Source organism: Thamnophis elegans, chromosome 3 (assembly GCF_009769535.1).
Source record: "Thamnophis elegans isolate rThaEle1 chromosome 3, rThaEle1.pri, whole genome shotgun sequence".
In the NCBI taxonomy this organism is placed as follows: domain Eukaryota; kingdom Metazoa; phylum Chordata; class Lepidosauria; order Squamata; family Colubridae; genus Thamnophis; species Thamnophis elegans.
This window is the reverse complement of record NC_045543.1, coordinates 19,000,090-19,018,390: the sequence shown is the minus strand read 5'-3', so window position 1 is coordinate 19,018,390 and position 18,301 is coordinate 19,000,090. Positions and strand designations below refer to the sequence as shown.

The window sequence follows — 18,301 nt, the reverse complement described above, 5'->3', positions numbered from 1 at the left end:
TTTTCTTTTGATACCATACGTTTAACTTCTAGAACAATTTTGAAGAAAGTTATGATGCTATGTTGGTTTTATACAAAACCTACCATAATAATCTTAACTTACGACTTATTGAGGTCTAATACACAGTAATAAACCCAACCCACAAACCCTATATTAGGAGTTTAAGAGACAGAAGGCAATTATGTCATTTACTCTGCCTAGATAAACATGAAGTCGACAAACAATTTTGACAGGACACTTTTTTAAAATTGTAAACTAACACTGCATGATGCAATGCGATGCAATGCGACTTTAAAATCTGCCCCACCAATATACTATTGTCGTCTCACTTTTCTTTCATTTTGGAGGATGTGTAGGACATTAACTCCACCATTCCAAAAGGCCAACAGATTGGAGAAAGGCGACTATAGGTTGACTAAGGTCTTGTTTATTTAGCCAAAGTTTAGTGAATAAATCACAAATAATGAATACTCTGAAACATAGCCCCTTGATTTACAAACTACCGCAGCTGGGTTTACACGATATATTAAGTCACGGAAAAAATATGCCTTTGCTTTTGTGTGCTGTGTGAACCCCAGCCATTGTTGGCTCTAGATTTTGTTTATTCAGAAGTGTTGACAACAGATTGCTGTTGTTCAACTTTCCTTTTAAAAAAAGGAATTGACAGATGTGAACAAGGACCAGAGACTAATATGCCTGAGTATTGCGGAATCAAGCACATTTCCCCTTTTTATACAGCAAGCTGTTGAAATCTTCCTTTTTTTTAAATGTGTTATGTGATGTGGGAACCCAACCAGTATCAATATTCTACCTCCTCCGCCCCACTTCAAAAAAGCACGATTGTTTTTAGCAAGCCAATAGTTCAGACAGCATATGGTCATTTGTTTGTGTTATTCTTCCCCTTATTTCCAAATGTTGTTATGTTCTAAAACTCATTTTTAAACTGCAAGTAATATTAGTTACCCAGAGCACACAGACAAAACAGCCCCTTCTGAGAAATACTGAAATGATAGAATTACACAGGTAAAAACAGCCTGCTGAAAGACAGCGACAACGAGGTTGCTCTCAAGCCAGCGTGGGAGTTTGTGAAAGACAACATCATTCTGGACAATGCTGCTAATCTGAAGCCTGAACTAAAAAGTACTGTGAGATCAATGCTTAATAAGGCGAACAGCGACATATGCCCATGAGTTCCTACTTTTAATTGGAATTTTTTCCCCTAGACTTGTAGGCACAAGCCGCTTCTTTTGCCTGGGTCACCTTTAAGTGAGTGCAAGAATAGCAACAGCTTTTACCTGCATCAACTGCTGGTAGCGTTAAATCAAATGCTTTATCTTCCCCAGGGTTCGGCTTCAATAGAAAGCTTTCTGGAGTTATGTCATCAGGCAAGTCCAGCAGGCTGCTTCCCTCAGATTCGGAACTTGAGGCTCTTTGACATTCATTCCGTTCCATCACTGAAGCAAAGACCAAAGAGTTTCGTTTTATTTTGAAAAGTCTATCTCATTTTCCGGGTTTGGTATCAAAGTGCTTGAATGCACTAACATCACAGATTAAAACAAATCACACTGAAAATGCTTCAACACACACAAAAAATTGCAGATATTTAACAAATCGGTAACTGTAAGTTCAATATCTATTATCAAACCATGGGTACAAAGCAGAGGTGGGTTCCTACCAGTTCGCACCTATTCGGTAGAACCGGTTCGTCAAATCTACTGAACCGGTTAGAAGAGGTTCCACCAGTGGACCCGGAAAGCAGGCCACACCTACAGAAGAGGTTCCAAAATTTTTTGAAACCCACCATTTGTCCTTGGATATGATTATCCTACACTATCATGCTCATATTTATAAAACTCAGTGCCTCTGTGAAAGGTAAGGATGACTACTGCGTTTGTGGTGCAATCAGGACATTGCGTGTGTTAAAGTTGTTTTAAACCAAAGATGCCTTTTAAAAAACAAGTTTACATCATATTCTTATGCATGCCAGGGCTGTGTGTGAGGTAATTTAAGGTGGTTCTGACAAGTGTCGTCAGCATCTTCATATCCGGTCACATGGGCGGCAAGCCACTCCCATCTGGTCACATGGGCGACAAGCCACTCCCACAAAGGAGGCCACACCCACAGAGTAGGTTCGAACAATTTTTGAAACCCACCACTGGTACAAAGACTTACAAAACATTTTTTTAAGGATAATATCTTGAAAATCTGGTCTCGCTATCCCAATCTAATTTCCCAATCACCACCACTGGTTCATTTAACACTGAATTATTGTGTCCTAAAACCTAAAATTGTAGCACATTTGTAGCTGGTCTAATGGTTAAGACACTAGGTCAGGAATTGGAAGACCCTGAGTTCAAATCCCATCTTAGCCACGAAAGCTAGCTGACTTTGGGCCAGTCACTCTCTCTGAGCCCAACTCACCTCACAAGATGGTTGCTTTGGGAAAATAGAAGGAGGAAAGAATACTGTGTGGGTTTCCCCCCTTGAATTATTTATAAAAATAATAAAGGCAGTCTACAAACAAACAAACAAGCAAGCAAACAAACCACAAAGGCAATGATTTTCATGTTTGGAATATATCACTCACCTATTCATTCTTGAAAAGCTGAAAGCAATGATTCCCTGATCCCGTTCAAGCATATGTTTTATGTTCAACTAGGAAAATTACAACCCTTTAAGTATCAAAAACAGATACTCAGGCTGGAAACATATTCAGCCATCTCCACCCTACAGTTAGTGAGTAAAATGAAAAAAAAAATATACCAAGTTCTTTTTAATTAAAAAGTCTAAAGATTGTATCCTAGGACTGAATACAACCAAAGCTAGTTTTCTGCCACGAAGTCATGGCATGCCCAGCCCTAAGAGGAGGAAAAATAAAAAACTGAACAATAGATCTACCTATTCCACAATACCTGCTTTATTCCTCTGATTTGTTCTGCATCTGAGATGCAGCAGGTGAGACCCCATCCTATCCCCATATTTTATTTCAGTACATGCCTGTTTAGCTCTTTGTACATAAAATGGGGAGGGGGAAAATATTTTTCACCCAGGCTCCCTAATGGCTTGAACCAATTCTGACTATGATTTGTCATTTAAATATCTTTCATTACTGTATCAGCTTCTTAAGATGGGCAAAACATTCCACGAGATCTATATACAATTTAAATATGGACTCATGGAAAATGCATTTAATAACATTAGATTTTTGTTTCCAAGAGGGAGAGAAGTCAGCCTATTAACAAGAAACTAGCCAACCAGTGGACTACGAAGATAAATCATTGATAGTTCCCAATCTCAGACTTATGAACAAAAAGACACAGCACAAGAGAAGAATATAATATATTTAGACACTAATTCTTAGTTATAAATATAATACAGATGTTTAATTCTAATAAGAATGAAACAAACTTTTTGCAATGGCTCTCTTGTGATTAATGTAATTTTCTAAGTTGGTCTTCCTAGAAAGCTTACTCTAATTGCTACTCCAATTCATAATAGCAATAGCACTTATATACCGCTTCATAGTGTTTTCACAGCCCTCTCTAAGAGGTTTACAGAGTCAGCCTATTGCCCACAACAATCTGGCTCTTCATTTTACCCATCTTGGAAGGATGGAAGGCTGAGTCAACCTTAAGCCGGTGAGATTTGAACTGCCGAACTGCAGCTAGTAGTCAGCTGAAATAGCCTATAGTACTGCACTCTAACCACTGCACCACCTCGGCTCTTCATCTTAATTTGTTCCATGTATTTTTTTCTAAAATAAGTATGAAAAATAGTAACCCTCTGGTGAGGTTTGGGAGGGTGGGAAGAATACCTTCTTTATCATAAAACAAAGGTCTTGTGGTGGCTTCCAATAAATTTATGACTACAAGGTGCAATGATTAATCTATAAAGCGTTTTAGGGCTTAGTACTTGGGTACTGCAGGATTACCTCCCTCAGGTAGAACCAACCAATCCAGTGTGTTTGTCCTCAGCCGCATGGGTAAGGATCCCACAAAAGTGAAATTAGGGGAGAAGGAATCAAAACTCTGTTTTTTAGCTCATGCTCCAGCCTAATGGAGTGGCATTCCCCCAAAGACATGCATGGTATCGGACCGGGCTACTGAGAGAACGCCTCCTGCCAATTACCTCCCAGAGGCCTATAAGATTGCACAGACTAGGCCTCCTCCAGATTCCATCTGCCGGTCAATGTTGGCTGGCGACTCCCCAGGGGAGGGCCTTCTCTGTAGCTGCTCCGGCCCTATGGAACGATCTCCCCGTTGAGATCCGGACCCTTACTACCCTTCCGGCCTTCCGCAAAGCGAGCAAGACCTGGCTGTTCCGGCAGGCCTGGGGCTGTTGACTTTTTCCAGCCCCATCCTAAGTGTGAATGTTGTGGACCTTTTAATGTTGTTTTGTTTTTGTATGTCTTCCCCTTCCCTTTTTTACTTGTAAGCCGCCCTGAGTCTCTAGAGAGTGGGCAGCATACAAACTAAATAAATAAATACCCAGAGACAATCTTCTTTAAGGCTAATCAGGACGTTGCAACTGAACTTTCCAACAGAGGCTATTCTATGAATAAATTTCAAAAAAAATCCCAGAGCATCTTTAAACGTAACCCATTAAAAGTGCATTAGAAATAAAGCTTGATTGCACCTAGCTAAATTTAAGCTAATCTTTAAAAAAAAATCCCATGGAAGTGTTTAAGACGGAAGGTTGAAAAGATTGTATAAGGAGAAGCAACAAATCCTTGGAAGAAAGTGTTTATTTTTATTTTATTAATCTTTATTTTATTAAATTTCCTACCACTAAAACCTAGTCGGAGCAGCAATGATCGTCATTTGTGGGCAAAGGATTTCATGCAGCAAGTCACCATGACTCTTACCAAAGAGATATTTTAATGGCTGTCCTAAAAATGCAGGTCAAACCTTTACAGCAATCAACAGATGGTCTCATCAAATGAACACTGTTCTTTTTCCAGGAATACAGATCTATTGCTAACAGTTTAGGATGTGTTCTTCTCATGTATTACGTCTGAATTACTCACTTGTTTGGATAAGCAGGAATACAGTATATGGGTCCTCAGCACAATATGTGGAACTCTTCCTTTTCAACATTTTAGATTTTTCATTCTAGTCTTCCCCTAGGGACTGTGCATAGTTCTGGTTTTCTACTTTACTTTTATGGTCAGTATTCTATCACCAATGTTTGGTCCAAAGTGGCCTATTCTTAAAAACACTCCAGCCAATCTTTCTTTCCCCTTAAAAAACTACCATTCTTCATCAAATAATAGCACTCCCTCGCCTACTGCTTAGAGAAGATACATGCAAAACAACAATAACAGAAGAGGAGGAGGAGGAAGAGGAGGAGGAGGAAAAAATCATGAAATACCGTGACCTGGCCATCGAAACTACCCAATTATGGATGAAACATGTAACAGTGATACCATACCCATTGTCATCGGGGCACTTGGTACCATGTCCAATAATTTTATAAGATACACCAACAAATTGCAGCTTCCTGCAATAAATATTTTAAGAAGGTACTTGGTTGTTACCTAGAATGCTGGCAGCAACCTGTTTCAACCATTAGCACCAGTCAGTGGCATTTGTGATGCATTTTTTAATGTTCAAGTTTTATAAGAACTTAGAAAATGGAGATGGAGTAACAACAAATGAAAAGCCTGATAAAGAGAAAGCTCTGAAATTCTGGAAGAATTTGTGGGAAAACAACAAGAACCACAACAGAAATGCAAAATGGATCAAACAGATTGAGGATTCTATTAAAGTGCATAAAATGGAAGATGTGAAAATAACAAAAGAAATGGTGCAAAGAGAGTCAAGAAAAGTGAAAAACTGGAGTGCACCTGGACCAGATGGGTTACATGGCTTCTGGTTAAAAGCACTTACAAGCGTGCACAAAAGATTGGCAGCCCAAATGAGTCAGACCTTAAAAACACCTGAAAATGATGAATGGATGACAACTGGAAGGACATTTTTGATTCAAAAAGATAAAGAAAAAGGAAAGGATCCTGAAAACTATAGGCCAATCACCTGTTTGCCAACAACATACAAACAACTGGTATCATTGCAAACCAAATTTATGGATCCTTGGAAAGAAATAACTTGCTTCCTGTAGAACAGAAAGGATGCTGCAAAAATTCAAGAGGAACAAAGGATCAACTGCTGATTGACAAGCTAATACTAAAGAATTCAAAGAAAAGACGAACCATCCTGTTCATTGCTTGGATAGACTATAAGGAAGCATTTGATTCATTTCCCCATAGCTGGATCAAAAAATGCCTGAAAATCTTTGGCATCAGCAGCAACATACAAAAATTCATGGAAACTTCAATGAACCTCTGGAAAATGAAGCTTATAGCTAATGAAGAAGTACTAGGTGAAGTTGAAATTAAACGAGGCATTTTCCAGGGCGATTCCCTTTCACCCCTACTTTTTATACTCTCAATGCTACCACTGACAATCATTTTGAAGAAGATGAACTATGGATACAAACTTGCAAAGAAAGGACTGAAAATTTTGTACATAGATGATCTGAAGCTGTTTGGTAAAACAAAAGCTGAACTGAATTTATTAATTGAAAGCACAAAAGAATTTAGCCAAGACATTGGTATGCAGTTTGGAATTGACAAATGTACAACAATGGTAACCAAGGCAGGCAAGGTCCTAGAAGATGATGGAATACAACTGGAGAATGAAGAAATGATAAAGGCAGTAAAACCAGAAGAAGGCTACAAGTACTTGGGGATTTTAGAGGCCTCTGACTTAATGCATAATAAAGTCAAGAAATTAACCTCAGCCAAGTACATTCGACGAATTCACAAGATATTAAAGTCCAAATTGAGTGGAGGAAACATTGTAAAAGCCATAAATACCTGGGCTATACCTGTGATTCAATACTCTGCAGGAATAATTGACTGGACCCAGATGGAGCTGGACAATTTGGACAGAAAAACAAGCTCATGACAATGAATCATGCTTTGCACCCTAAAAGTGATGTTGACCGATTGTATCTACCAAGAGCAGAGGGTGGTCGAGGACTCCTACAAGTAAAGCAGACTGTGGAAGGAGAAAGACACAGCTTGAATGATTACATCCAGAAAAGTGAAGAACCAATGATTAAGGAAGTAAATAAAAGGAGGCCTTTTGAAGACAACTAAGTTAAAAGCTGAATATAAGAAAGAAGCAATTGAGAAGTGAGCTGAAAATTGGAAAAGCAAAGCTATGCATGGCCAATACTTGAAAAGTATTGAAGGCAAAGCTGACCAAAAGCTAACTTGGAACTGGTTAAGATCAGGAGCACTGAAAAAAGAAACAGAAGGCTTTATTTTGGCAGCTCAAGAACAAGCCTTAGCCACAAACTGCATGAAGGCAAAAATTCAACATGTTACCACCAACAGCAAATGTCGCCTCTGTAATGAGAAAGATGAGACAGTCGACCACTTGATAAGTGAGTGCAACAAAATTTCACAAACTGACTACCTACAATGCCATGACCGCGTTGCTAAGATTATTCACTGGAAATTGTGCCAAAAGTTTGGATTTGAGTACAGCAAAAACCACTGGGACCAACTGGTTGAGAAGGTTTTAGAGAATGAGAAAGTCAAGATCTTGTGGGACTTCAGAATCCAGACTGACAGGCACTTGGCCTACAACACACTGACATAACAATAATTGAAAAGAAAAAAGTATGGTTCGTTGACATTGCAATACCTGCTGATGCACAAATTGAAGATAAACAGCAAGAAAAAATCACAAAATACCAGGACTTGTAAATTGAGGTTCAATGACTGTGGAAAAAGAAATCAAGTGTTGCCCCAATTGTAATTGGAGCCGTTGGAGCAATACCTAAAGGGCTACCTCGCTATTTGAAAATTCTAAATTTACCTGACTTGTACATTCTGACTCTACAAAAAACCACCCTACTTGGAACAACTTATATCCTCCGACGTTACCTTAACAGTTCCTAGGTCCGACGTTACCTTAACAGTTCCTAGGTCCTTGGTTAGGACTCGAACCATTGAGCTACCAACCAGCCCCAAATGCTGTGAATCTCACACATAATAATAAATGAAGTATAAATAATAATAATACCAATAGGAAAAGCTAGTAGAAAGATGAGAAGGATAATAATACAGTCATACCACATTGGAAAATATATTTAGACATAAGATAATACGGTGGGAATTAGTTGTTCAGCAGAGTGATGGCACGAGGGGAAAAACTGTCTCTGTGTCTAATTGTTTTAGCATGCAGTGCCCTGTAATGATGTCCCGAGAGGAGGAATTGAATTTATGTCCAGGATGTGAGAGGGTCTGTAGATATTTTCTCAGCCCTCTTTCTGACCTGTGAAATATACAGGTCCTCAACAGAAGGCAGGCTGGTTGTAACTGTTTTTTTCTGTACTCTTAATTATCTGTTGGGTTTCTGTATCTGTCCTGTTTGGTTGCTGAACCAAATCAAACACTTATAGAAGTACAAATGATACACTCGATAATTCCTCTATCAAGAAGAGCACCTGAAGCATTCTGAACTTTCTGAGTTGATGGAGGAAGAACACTCTGTGTCTTTTTAATGATGGTTCTAATGTTAAGTACCCATTTCAAATCCTGGGAGATTATAGAACTCCAAAACCTGAAGGACTCTACTGTTGATACGTGCTGTCTAATATACCGGTAGTAAGAAGTGGTCGAATAGGAGGGCTCTTCCTAAAATCTATTCTCATCTCTATAGTTTTAAGCATGTTCAGCTCTAAATTGTTCCGGTTACACCACAGGGTTAGTCGTTCAATTTCCTGCCTATATGCACTCATCACCATCTCAAATGGGACCAATGACTGTTGATTGGTGTACTGCTGATTAGGCCTTAATTTATCATGTTGAGTAATTGTTGACTGTTGACTAGGCCTTAATTTATCATTTCATTTTACTCCTGTACGACCAAAGCTGTATAATTCTTGGCAGTTTACAATCCTAAGAATATAACAATGTTAAAAAAATTCAACCCTATATCCTTAAATGGTGATAGAGATTATACAAAGATTATTTGCAAGTAATCCTCAATTTATGATAACTGAGCCCAAAATTTCTGTTGAGACATTTGTTAAGTAAATTTTGCCCCACTGAACGACCATTTTTGCCACAGTTATTAAGTAAATCGCTGCAGTTGATTAGTTAGTAACCCAGTTAAGTGAATCTGGTTTCCTCATCAACTTTGCTTAGAAGAATCAACATTTCACTTCTACCCTAAAATGTATTGGAATACAGGGGGACACGTGGCTGTATCTACTTTTACCTGCCCGAAATCAGGTTACTGCATTCCATTGCATTGTAGTTTTTAAGTAGTGTCCAAAAATGTGATGCCGTGATCTTTCCTAGTGTTGGTGAGAAAAAAATGCTGAACATATTTGAAAATCTTTATATATAACTTTATATAGGAGACTTTACATTTCAATGCACTTTTAACTTGAAATTATGTGTTAATGTGATAAGCAATTCCAATATTGTACTCAAAATCTATTCTGTCACCAATTACATTTTTTTACAACTTTTATGACATTGATTTGTTTCCTACTCTTTTTATGGAAGGCTGCTGACTTATCCTTCTTTGCATGATACTCAGTAATTAGCTTTATATTATCTGTTTTCATATTACATATCTGGTTACCAGATCTACAGAGCAAAGGCAAGGTTAAAATCCTTGAACTTCCATATGCAAGAGCCTGGAAGAGGAAAAACCAAATTGTTCTTTCTGGATGAAGAAAAATACTCTTTATGTTATGGCAAATGAACTTTCAAAAAGGGATCCAGATCTCATTTTTCAATGAGACACAATAGTGCTGAGAAAAACAACTGATAAATTGTGCTCATTCAGGCCAAAAAGAATGTGAGCTTATTACAAGAATGAGATTCAAAGGAATATCAGGAATCCTAGATTTTAACAATTTTTAAGCCTTCGGCTTCAGTACTTACCTAGTTTGTCATTTTTAATTTAAATGCATTACAAGGTTTGAATGCTGAAAGCATTTGTAAATAAATGCAATAAGCTAACAGACTAGTTTACATCCTGTCCATTTGCACTTTCAATTATTTCTAGCCATTAAAGTAAATGGAACAGGAATAGAAGAAGCAAAACAAGCAACAATTTAAAAAAAAAACTTAGCCCAAATATTTATCTGGGGTTAGCAAGCAGATGAGCTGGCAGAAGCCTAAGTGAGAGTTGATGATCTAAAAGGGCCCCTTGTCTGACATTGCAAAGATCACTCTGACATTTCAACAATCCCTCTGGGCAACAGCCAAGGAGAAACATATTAGCTGCATGCTTTAACAGCTGTCATACAAACACCCCTTCTAAGAAACGTGGTCACCTTCATTAGAACAAAATAGAGAGAATGAATACAACTTTCCTTTCTGAAGCATTTGCAAATCTCCCATCAAAATACGACAGAAACAAATCCATCAAAAATACAACCATGAAAACAAATGTACTGTTTATCAAGTAAAGATAAGCGCATTGGTTATTTTTTTAAAATGATCCTTATTTTCTAAAAGAAACAGAGATGCATTGCCACAGCCCCTACAAAGAAAAGAATGATCCACTGTTTCAGCTACAGCGCGAAAGAAGCAGGCTCACAGCAGCAATACAAAAACTGAGAGTCTATTCATCACATTAATGAACTATCCTGTATAATACTGTATAAAACATTTTAGGCTATGAAACCTGATAGTAAAAAACAAAAAACGACGACAAATAAAAAGTACCAGAACCACTGGCTGCATAAGTGAATTCTTGTTATTTTTACCTTCCCATGGAACCCCATTAAGTTCTCATTAAATGTTGGGGTTCTGCAGAACACAATTTTAAAAGCCCAACCCCATAACAGATAATATGCCTAGCTAGCCAAAACTCACAGTTCAATAACAGCAGCTCATCAGTTTGGCTAGATAGGAAGATATGAGAAGATAGAGCTAGATTTTTCCCCCTTAATCAATATCCTGCATTCCATGGTGAGATAAAAGAAACAAGTAATAAAAGTATATTAAAATGAAGACAATAATGCTTCCACATCAGTTCTAAAACCTTCGACACTGCTAATAGCTATGAACATGTTATAAGCAGGAATCACTCATATTAGAAAAAAAAGTTCTGGGTTTTTTTATGACAGTTTTCAGTCAAGCTTTAATGATTATAAATCCTATGTATCTGACTTCCATATAATTTATAACTACTTCCTATGGAAGGAAAAAAGATAATTATTTAATTACTTGAAAGTAATTGGAGGCTTTTTAAAATAGGCACTTTTTAAAATAGGCTATGAAGGTTGAATTCAGCCAAAGTCTCTTCTAGGCATTCAAGAGACCTTGTACTATACAGTCTTGTTCACACATATATTGAACCCTAGATGAGTACAAATATTGATAACAGGCATGGAAATATTAATCTTTTTCACCCAGAACTACTAGCTCTCGTTCGCTCTCTATTGTAAAGTGACATTAACTAAGTCTTACAAAGTTGAAAGTACATTTCTCCTTCCTCAGCTTTACAGCCCAAGAAACTAGAGAGGATACTTTCTGAGACATTTGATACACACACACACACACACACACACACACACAGACACACACACACGCTCTCTTTCTGTGGGTTCTGCTGCTTCTTATGTGACAATTGCCTAGTCTGTGGCTCTTCTCAAGGTCATTCCCACATATTATTACACAACCTGACCATCTCCATTAAAACCATTCCACAATGAGATCCACTATACTGGACTTAAATTAGAATTAAATCTAAAAATGAGAAGAAGCCACATGAGTTTCTCCACACAAAAAAAACAGTATTTCCCCAAAGCAATTTTGATAGAAAAGTAGCTCAAGAAGATAGGGTTAAGCTTAAGGGTTCTTATCAATTGCCAGTCAAAATACTGTAATTATTATTTCAGAAAATTACATTCAGGAAACAGGGCAGACAATATCACTGATGCATTCATTTCTCAGAATCTAATTTGGTCTGGTCATAAAAAATGCATACTCTGCTGAACTTCCTTCTAAATTTTAAAAAATGGGGTAAGAGAACTCCATCAAGCTAAGAAAATTCAAATTTTGCTTAGTGCAGCCGATGAATAAGTTCATTGTGAGATTCTGGCCTGGTTTTTATAACTGAGATGGAGTTTGATTTGGTGTTTTAAACGTTGACAATTTTGTTGCCATTATTCTTTCCATTGCTAAAGATAAAGATGTTAAGATAAACATAATCTAATTCTTGGAAGCTCCTCGTGGTCTTAAAAAGTACCTAAATGTTTGAACGAACGCATGCATAAGCTAATAAATATTATTTTAGGCAAGGCTAGATTAAGGCCAATTGATGTCCTAAGTACAGGCCAAAATGGTGTCTCTTGATAAAAGCAAAACTCTCATGCCATGAAACAAATATGATATCAGATGACACCTTCCAACCAAACTTTTAAAATTTAGTCACTTACCATGCCAATGTTTTTAACATTACAGATTAAAGTTGAACATGGCAGATAAGGATAATTACAAAAAAAAAAGATTAAAGTCAAAACAGCAGTCAAAAAATAAGGGGCATGATAGCTAGGGGAAAACATTCTTTGGTATTCCCTTGTCTTGGTATCCTAAGCAGGTGCTTGTTTTACTTATTGGTTAATCCAAGGCTGTTTTTGGGCTAGGACCATCATTTCTCCAGAATAGTCAGATATTGGTAACTGCATTCACAATGTCGCTCTGGTGACATAGTGGTTAGAATGCAATATTGCATGCAAACTGTACACACAGTCAGGAGTTCAGTCCTGATGGGACTCGAGGTTAAGTCAGTCTTCCATCCTTCCATGGTTGGTAAAATGAGGACCCAGATTGTTGGGGGCAATAGGCTGACTCTGTAAACTGCTCAGAGAAGGCTGTAAAGCACTATAGAGTGGTATATGTCTAAGTGTTATTTCTATTGCTATGTAAAGCAGTGTTTTTCAACCTTTTTTGTGCAAAGGCACACTTTTTTCATGAAAAAAATCACGAGGCACACCACCATTAGAAAATGTTAAAAAAATTAACTCTGTGCCTATATCGACTATATATAAAGTAATTCTAGGCCCTAGAAGACAGAAAGGAGGACCCAAGCAGTGGGGGGGGAGGGGAGGGTCCCCTGCCCGGTCAGCTTGGAAGGATCTTTCCCTGCCCAGTGACGGTTGAAGGGGCTGCAGGAAGGGCCAAAGTGACATCCACGAAGCTGATCACTCCAATCAGGGAAGGGGAGCGGCACCTTTGTCCCATCCTGAGAAAGCCCCTGGCAGCCTGGGCTGCCTCTGGGTTCCCCTCCTCCAGGGAATTGGTGATGGGCAGGCGGCTGCCCGGGGCAGTCTTGGAGAGCGAAGGTGAGGACCTCCTTTGTCCAAACGGGGATCTCTCTTCCGCTACCCACACCGCCAGTGGTCAGCCTCTACCCCCCCCAGCCCGCTTCCCTCCCTTTCTTCGGGTCGGGCCGTTGGAAGGGGCGGGTTGGGCTGAGCCGGGCGGCGGACGAGACTCCTTTCTCAGCCGCGCAGGGCTCCTGGCGGACCCTGGCCCCGCGGGACTGCAGCTCCCTTGGACGTTTGAGGACGAGAGGGGCGCTTTGGCCCTGGTAGTGGTCCTTCGTTTATTCCCTGGAGCCGTTGGCCGGGCTGGGCATCTTCGGCTTGAAGCCAGCGAGAGGGCCCCTGTGCCCCAGCGGAGGGCGGGCGGGCTGTGGGCTCCCGGTCCCCACATCAGTTTGCCTCAGTTGGCGCGGCTCCAGGGTCGCTGCCTGTCAAGCGGGACATCAGGTCGCGCGCCGCCCCTTTTGCTCCAATTCGGGGCGTCCTGTTCTGTCGAGGCTCGCGGCGAGGCGGCGCTCGAAACCTGCCACCGGCCCCGAACGGAATGCGCCGCGCGAAATGTCTCCCCCACAGCTCCGGCTGTCCAGGAGGGCGGCCGGTCGGACCCAGCACGGGCTCACGTACGGCGCGGCAGCGGGAGCGAGCAGGCGGGCGGCGACGGTGGGTGGGGGGGTCTCCAGCCCCAGAGGCGCTCGCGGGGCAGTGCGGCATCCCAGGCGCGCCGCACGCCACGCCCGAGCCACACGGTAGTTGGCCAGCGTGGAGGAGAGAGCCAGCAGGGCGAGGAGACAGGAATCGCCTCCCCCGATGCGCCACGGAGTCCTGCCGACGAAAAGGTCGGCTGGCACGGGTCATCCTGCCGCTCATCCAGCCGAGAGCTGCCGGCCCGCAGCAAGCTTGTCTCCTGCTGCTTGTTTCCTGCAGGGGTGGCGCGACGCGGGGGCGTTTCTGCTCGGCCTCCTCCTGCGACTCCGCGGGCGAGGAAGAGGTCGGTGGCTGCTCACACACACACACACATTCTCCCACGCACAGAGCGGGAAAGGCGAGCAGCGACACCGGGATGCTTCCTCCGCCGCCGCTGCCGCCTTCATGCAACATGCACATTCCCTCTCTCTCAATTTCTCTTGGCTTGCAGCTGCAGCTGCTCTCAGGCAGGGTCAGCCCAGAGCCTGCAATGACAAGCCCCACCCTTGCGCGGCTCCCTCCCTCGGGCTCGTCGTCCCCTGGAGAAAATAGGATCGCGCACGTGTGCAACGGCCACGGGGCTTGCCGTAGCTCTGGTTCGGGTGAAAGGGACGACGGCGGCGGGAGATTAAGCGAATTCGCCCCGAAGGCTCCCAAGACAACAGAGGCATTTTAAAAACGATTTTTGGGGGGAGGGGGGGCGAGTGTTTTTCCCACGGCACACCTCACACTGTGCCGCGGCACACTAGTGGTTGAAAAACACTGATGTAAAGGATCATCACAGTTTCCCAAATGTGATAATCATTACAGCATCTCTCTGTAAAATTTCAGAAGTTAAAAAAAAAACTTTTTTGTGCTTTCGAGTCAATGTTGATTCCTGGGTGACAGCCTGCATGAATCACAATCGCACTTAAGACTTAGGTACCACTTCACAGTGCTTTACAGACCTCTCAAAGCAGTTTACAGAGTCAGCATATTTTCCCCAATAATCTGGGTCCTCATTTTACCCACCTCAGAAGGATGGAAGGCTGAGTCAACCTTGAGCCTGGTGATATTCAATCTGCCAAATTGCAGTCAGCAGAAGTAGCCTGCAGGACTGCACTCTAACCACTGCGCTACCTCGGCTCCTGCAATTCCTGAATGAATACCTGCAATTCCTTGGCAGGGTTTTCCAGAAGTGATTTTCCACAATCTCTTTCCTAGGACCAAGATAGAAAGCGTGTCCCAAGATCACTCAGCTGGCTTTGACTAGAACCCATGGCCTCTCATTTTTTTGCCTTAACCACTACACCAAAGTGGTTCTCTAAATTAATAGAAATCCTAATCTTGTAATTTGAGTTGGATAATTAGACCTGAAGCTCTAGAACAGTTGAGTAACATGAATTCCCTTCAGCATTAGCCTTCGTGGCTGATGATGAAGCATGATATTAGTTGCAGTTCAAACCTGAAAGGCTGTCATAATTCTAAAGCAGGAATAGGGAATAGATTTGTTCCATAGTTCATCTGCAATCAATCCATCATGTGTTTGGCTATCATATTGCCTTTCATGATTTCTTTCTCAGGCTAAGCATATCCAGTCCCTTAAAATTTTCCATGTACTGTAGTACACTTCCTGATTATGTTCACTAAAATATGGCACATCAAGAAAGCCTCAGGAAAGGCTAATCAAAACAGAACAAATTGTTCCCATTAGAATAATGTGTACTGTGGGCCACCACTAAGGTTTTCGTTATCAAGAAAACGTATATAGCTGCCCAACTCACGGTGACTAGAGACAGCTTACACATTACTCAAGGAATCAGACTCCAGAAAAACAACGCAAACAAAAGTGAGCATAAACACCTAACAAATAAATTAGAACACTATAGAATTAAGACACTTTACAAAGCTGCAGGAGGAAGAGAAACCTATATTCATGTATTACATTTAACCATGAATGATTAAATTATGGCCTATGAAATACTATAAGCCGCAATCAGCAAGATTCACCCATCCACCTCAATTCATGCTTTAGAAAGCTCCTGCAAATTGTTATGTCAAAACCAAACCATTTGGCTTAATATGGTCCTAGGATCTTTAATATCTCCAAAATCAGAATTATTTCAGCCTACGCTGAAAACTAATGACAGAAGTAGTTCTTGACTTACAACTATTTTATTGACTGTTCAGTTACATAATTGAAAAAGTGACGTATGACTGGTTTACACACAACCATTGCCACATCCTCATGATCATGTGATCAAAATTCAGGCACTTGGCAACTGGCTGTATTTATGACAGTTGCACTGTCCCATGGTCATGTAATCACCATTTGTAACCTTCCCAGCTGGCTTCTGACAAGCCAAGTCAATGGAGGGAAGCCAGATCCCCTTAATGATCACATGATTCATTTAACAACTGCAGTGATTCACTTAATAGGTGTGACAAAAAAGGTAGTAAAATGAGACATGACTCACTTAATAACTGTCTTCCATAGCAACAAAATTTTTGGGCTCAATTCTGATAGCCTGTTAAATAACTACCTATATTAAAATCCCATCAAACAATTATGAGAAGCAGTAGCAGCAAGAACAGGTAGTTTTCAACTTATGACAATTGAGCCCAAAATTTATGTTGTTAAGTGAGTTTTGCCCCATTTTGTGACTTTTCTTGCCACATTTCTTAAGTGAATCACTGCAGTTGTTAAATTAGTAATACGGTTGTTAAGTGAATCTGGTTTCCCCACTGATTTTGCTTGTCAGAAGGTCGCAAAAGAGGATCACGTCACCCGGGATTACTGCAACCATCCATATATAAATCAGGTCTGAATTTTGATCACTTGACCATGGAGATGCTGCAACGATCATAAGTGTGAAAAATGGTCATAAATCACTTCTTTCAGTGCCATTGTAACTCCAAATGGTCACTAAGCAAACTGTTATAAGGACTATCTGTATTGATAAACATAACCCACAGTATTTGGATCCTCCATATTTTTTTTAAGTGGGAAGGGTTTTAGAGTGAAAAAAGGGGGGCAAAAACATTGCCCTAGCATTTTGAGAAAACCAGGCAGAGCAACTTCACTTTCCCACACCCGGCAATCTAAAATCAATATGAATTATCTAAATGTCTCTCAGGGAGCAATCTAAGATCAGTGCAGCCTTTCTTCCCCTACAGCTGAGCAAGAAACTGCAGTTATTTCAGGCCAGCCCGTTAAGACTCAATTAGGGCTAATCTTCGCCAGGTTTTCCCGATCCCTGCAATTTCCATCATTCCTAATCTGAATTGCTTTTTTTTTTTAAAGGGGCACTTGGGATGGGTAAGAATTACAGGACAAAAAGGACGGCGGCCGTTTAAGGATGCAAAAGTGGATTAATACGGAGAGGTTTTTGCAAATATCCCCCCCCCCCCAAAAAAAACGGCTCACGGCATTTTCCCAGCATCTGCTAGAGGAGCCCTACCACGCTTTCTCCTCCAGCCCCCGCCTCGAAGCGAATTCGCAGCACCACGTACAAACGGGGGACACGTCAAGCAATTTCAAAGCCAGGCGCCGCTTCCGCTTGTAAGCAAGTCTGGCTTACCGGAAGTGCCACAAGTCCACAAGCACGTGAGAACAAGACAGAAACTCGGGTCTGTGGGGACCGAGGAGGGTTTTTTTGGGGGGCTACTTCTGGTATTGATAAGCATTGTATGGAATCCCCCTCCCCCCAATTCCTCATGTAAGTCCCCATGCCGAGCCAAAAAAATGTAACAGTCGCAGGAGGGGTGTGTAAAAGATCGAGATGCTGCTTTAAAACGTAGAACAACTAAAACGTGTGTAATAATGCCTCCTTAAGCTATTTAGGAAACGGGGGGAAATGGTCTTTATTTCTGAAGATGGAAATAAAGAGGAAATGGGGGGTGGGAAAAGACCCTATTCTGGCCATCTTGGTTGTGGGCAAAAAGGAAGGGAGGAAGCGAGAATGATATATATTCTAAGGTGCTAGAATTATTAAAGTGGCGTTATCCTATTTCTTTACTCTTTTTTCAGGAAAGCTTTATTCCCTGGTAGTTACAGTGAGCATGTGTCCTTTATTATAAAGGACAGTCCTTTAAATGTTACACGCTGTTTGATTTTAGACATTTTTATTAGAATTTTCTGTGTTCTTATTCATGTTTATTATTCATGTTATTATTATTCATGTTCATGTTTATTCTTATTCTATTATCTTGTACATGAGTAACAAACTAAATAAATAAATAAATAAAATACGTATTTGTGTATTGGTTTTGG

General features: G+C 40.7%; 1 protein-coding gene across 1 annotated transcript in view; it reads right to left on the bottom strand.

Annotated features, from left to right (window-relative positions):
- The window catches only part of SHLD1 (shieldin complex subunit 1), a 58,452-nt gene extending 40,872 nt beyond the window's left edge, over positions 1 to 17,580 (bottom strand). Inside the window, exons 1-2 of the mRNA XM_032213990.1 lie at positions 17,490 to 17,580; positions 1,296 to 1,454 (exon numbers count right to left, since the gene is read on the bottom strand). Coding sequence (XP_032069881.1) covers positions 1,296 to 1,452 — 157 coding nt within the window. The 5' untranslated portion in view covers positions 1,453 to 1,454; positions 17,490 to 17,580. The remainder of the gene's footprint in view (positions 1 to 1,295; positions 1,455 to 17,489) is intronic.
- Between the last annotated feature and the right edge of the window lie 721 nt (positions 17,581 to 18,301).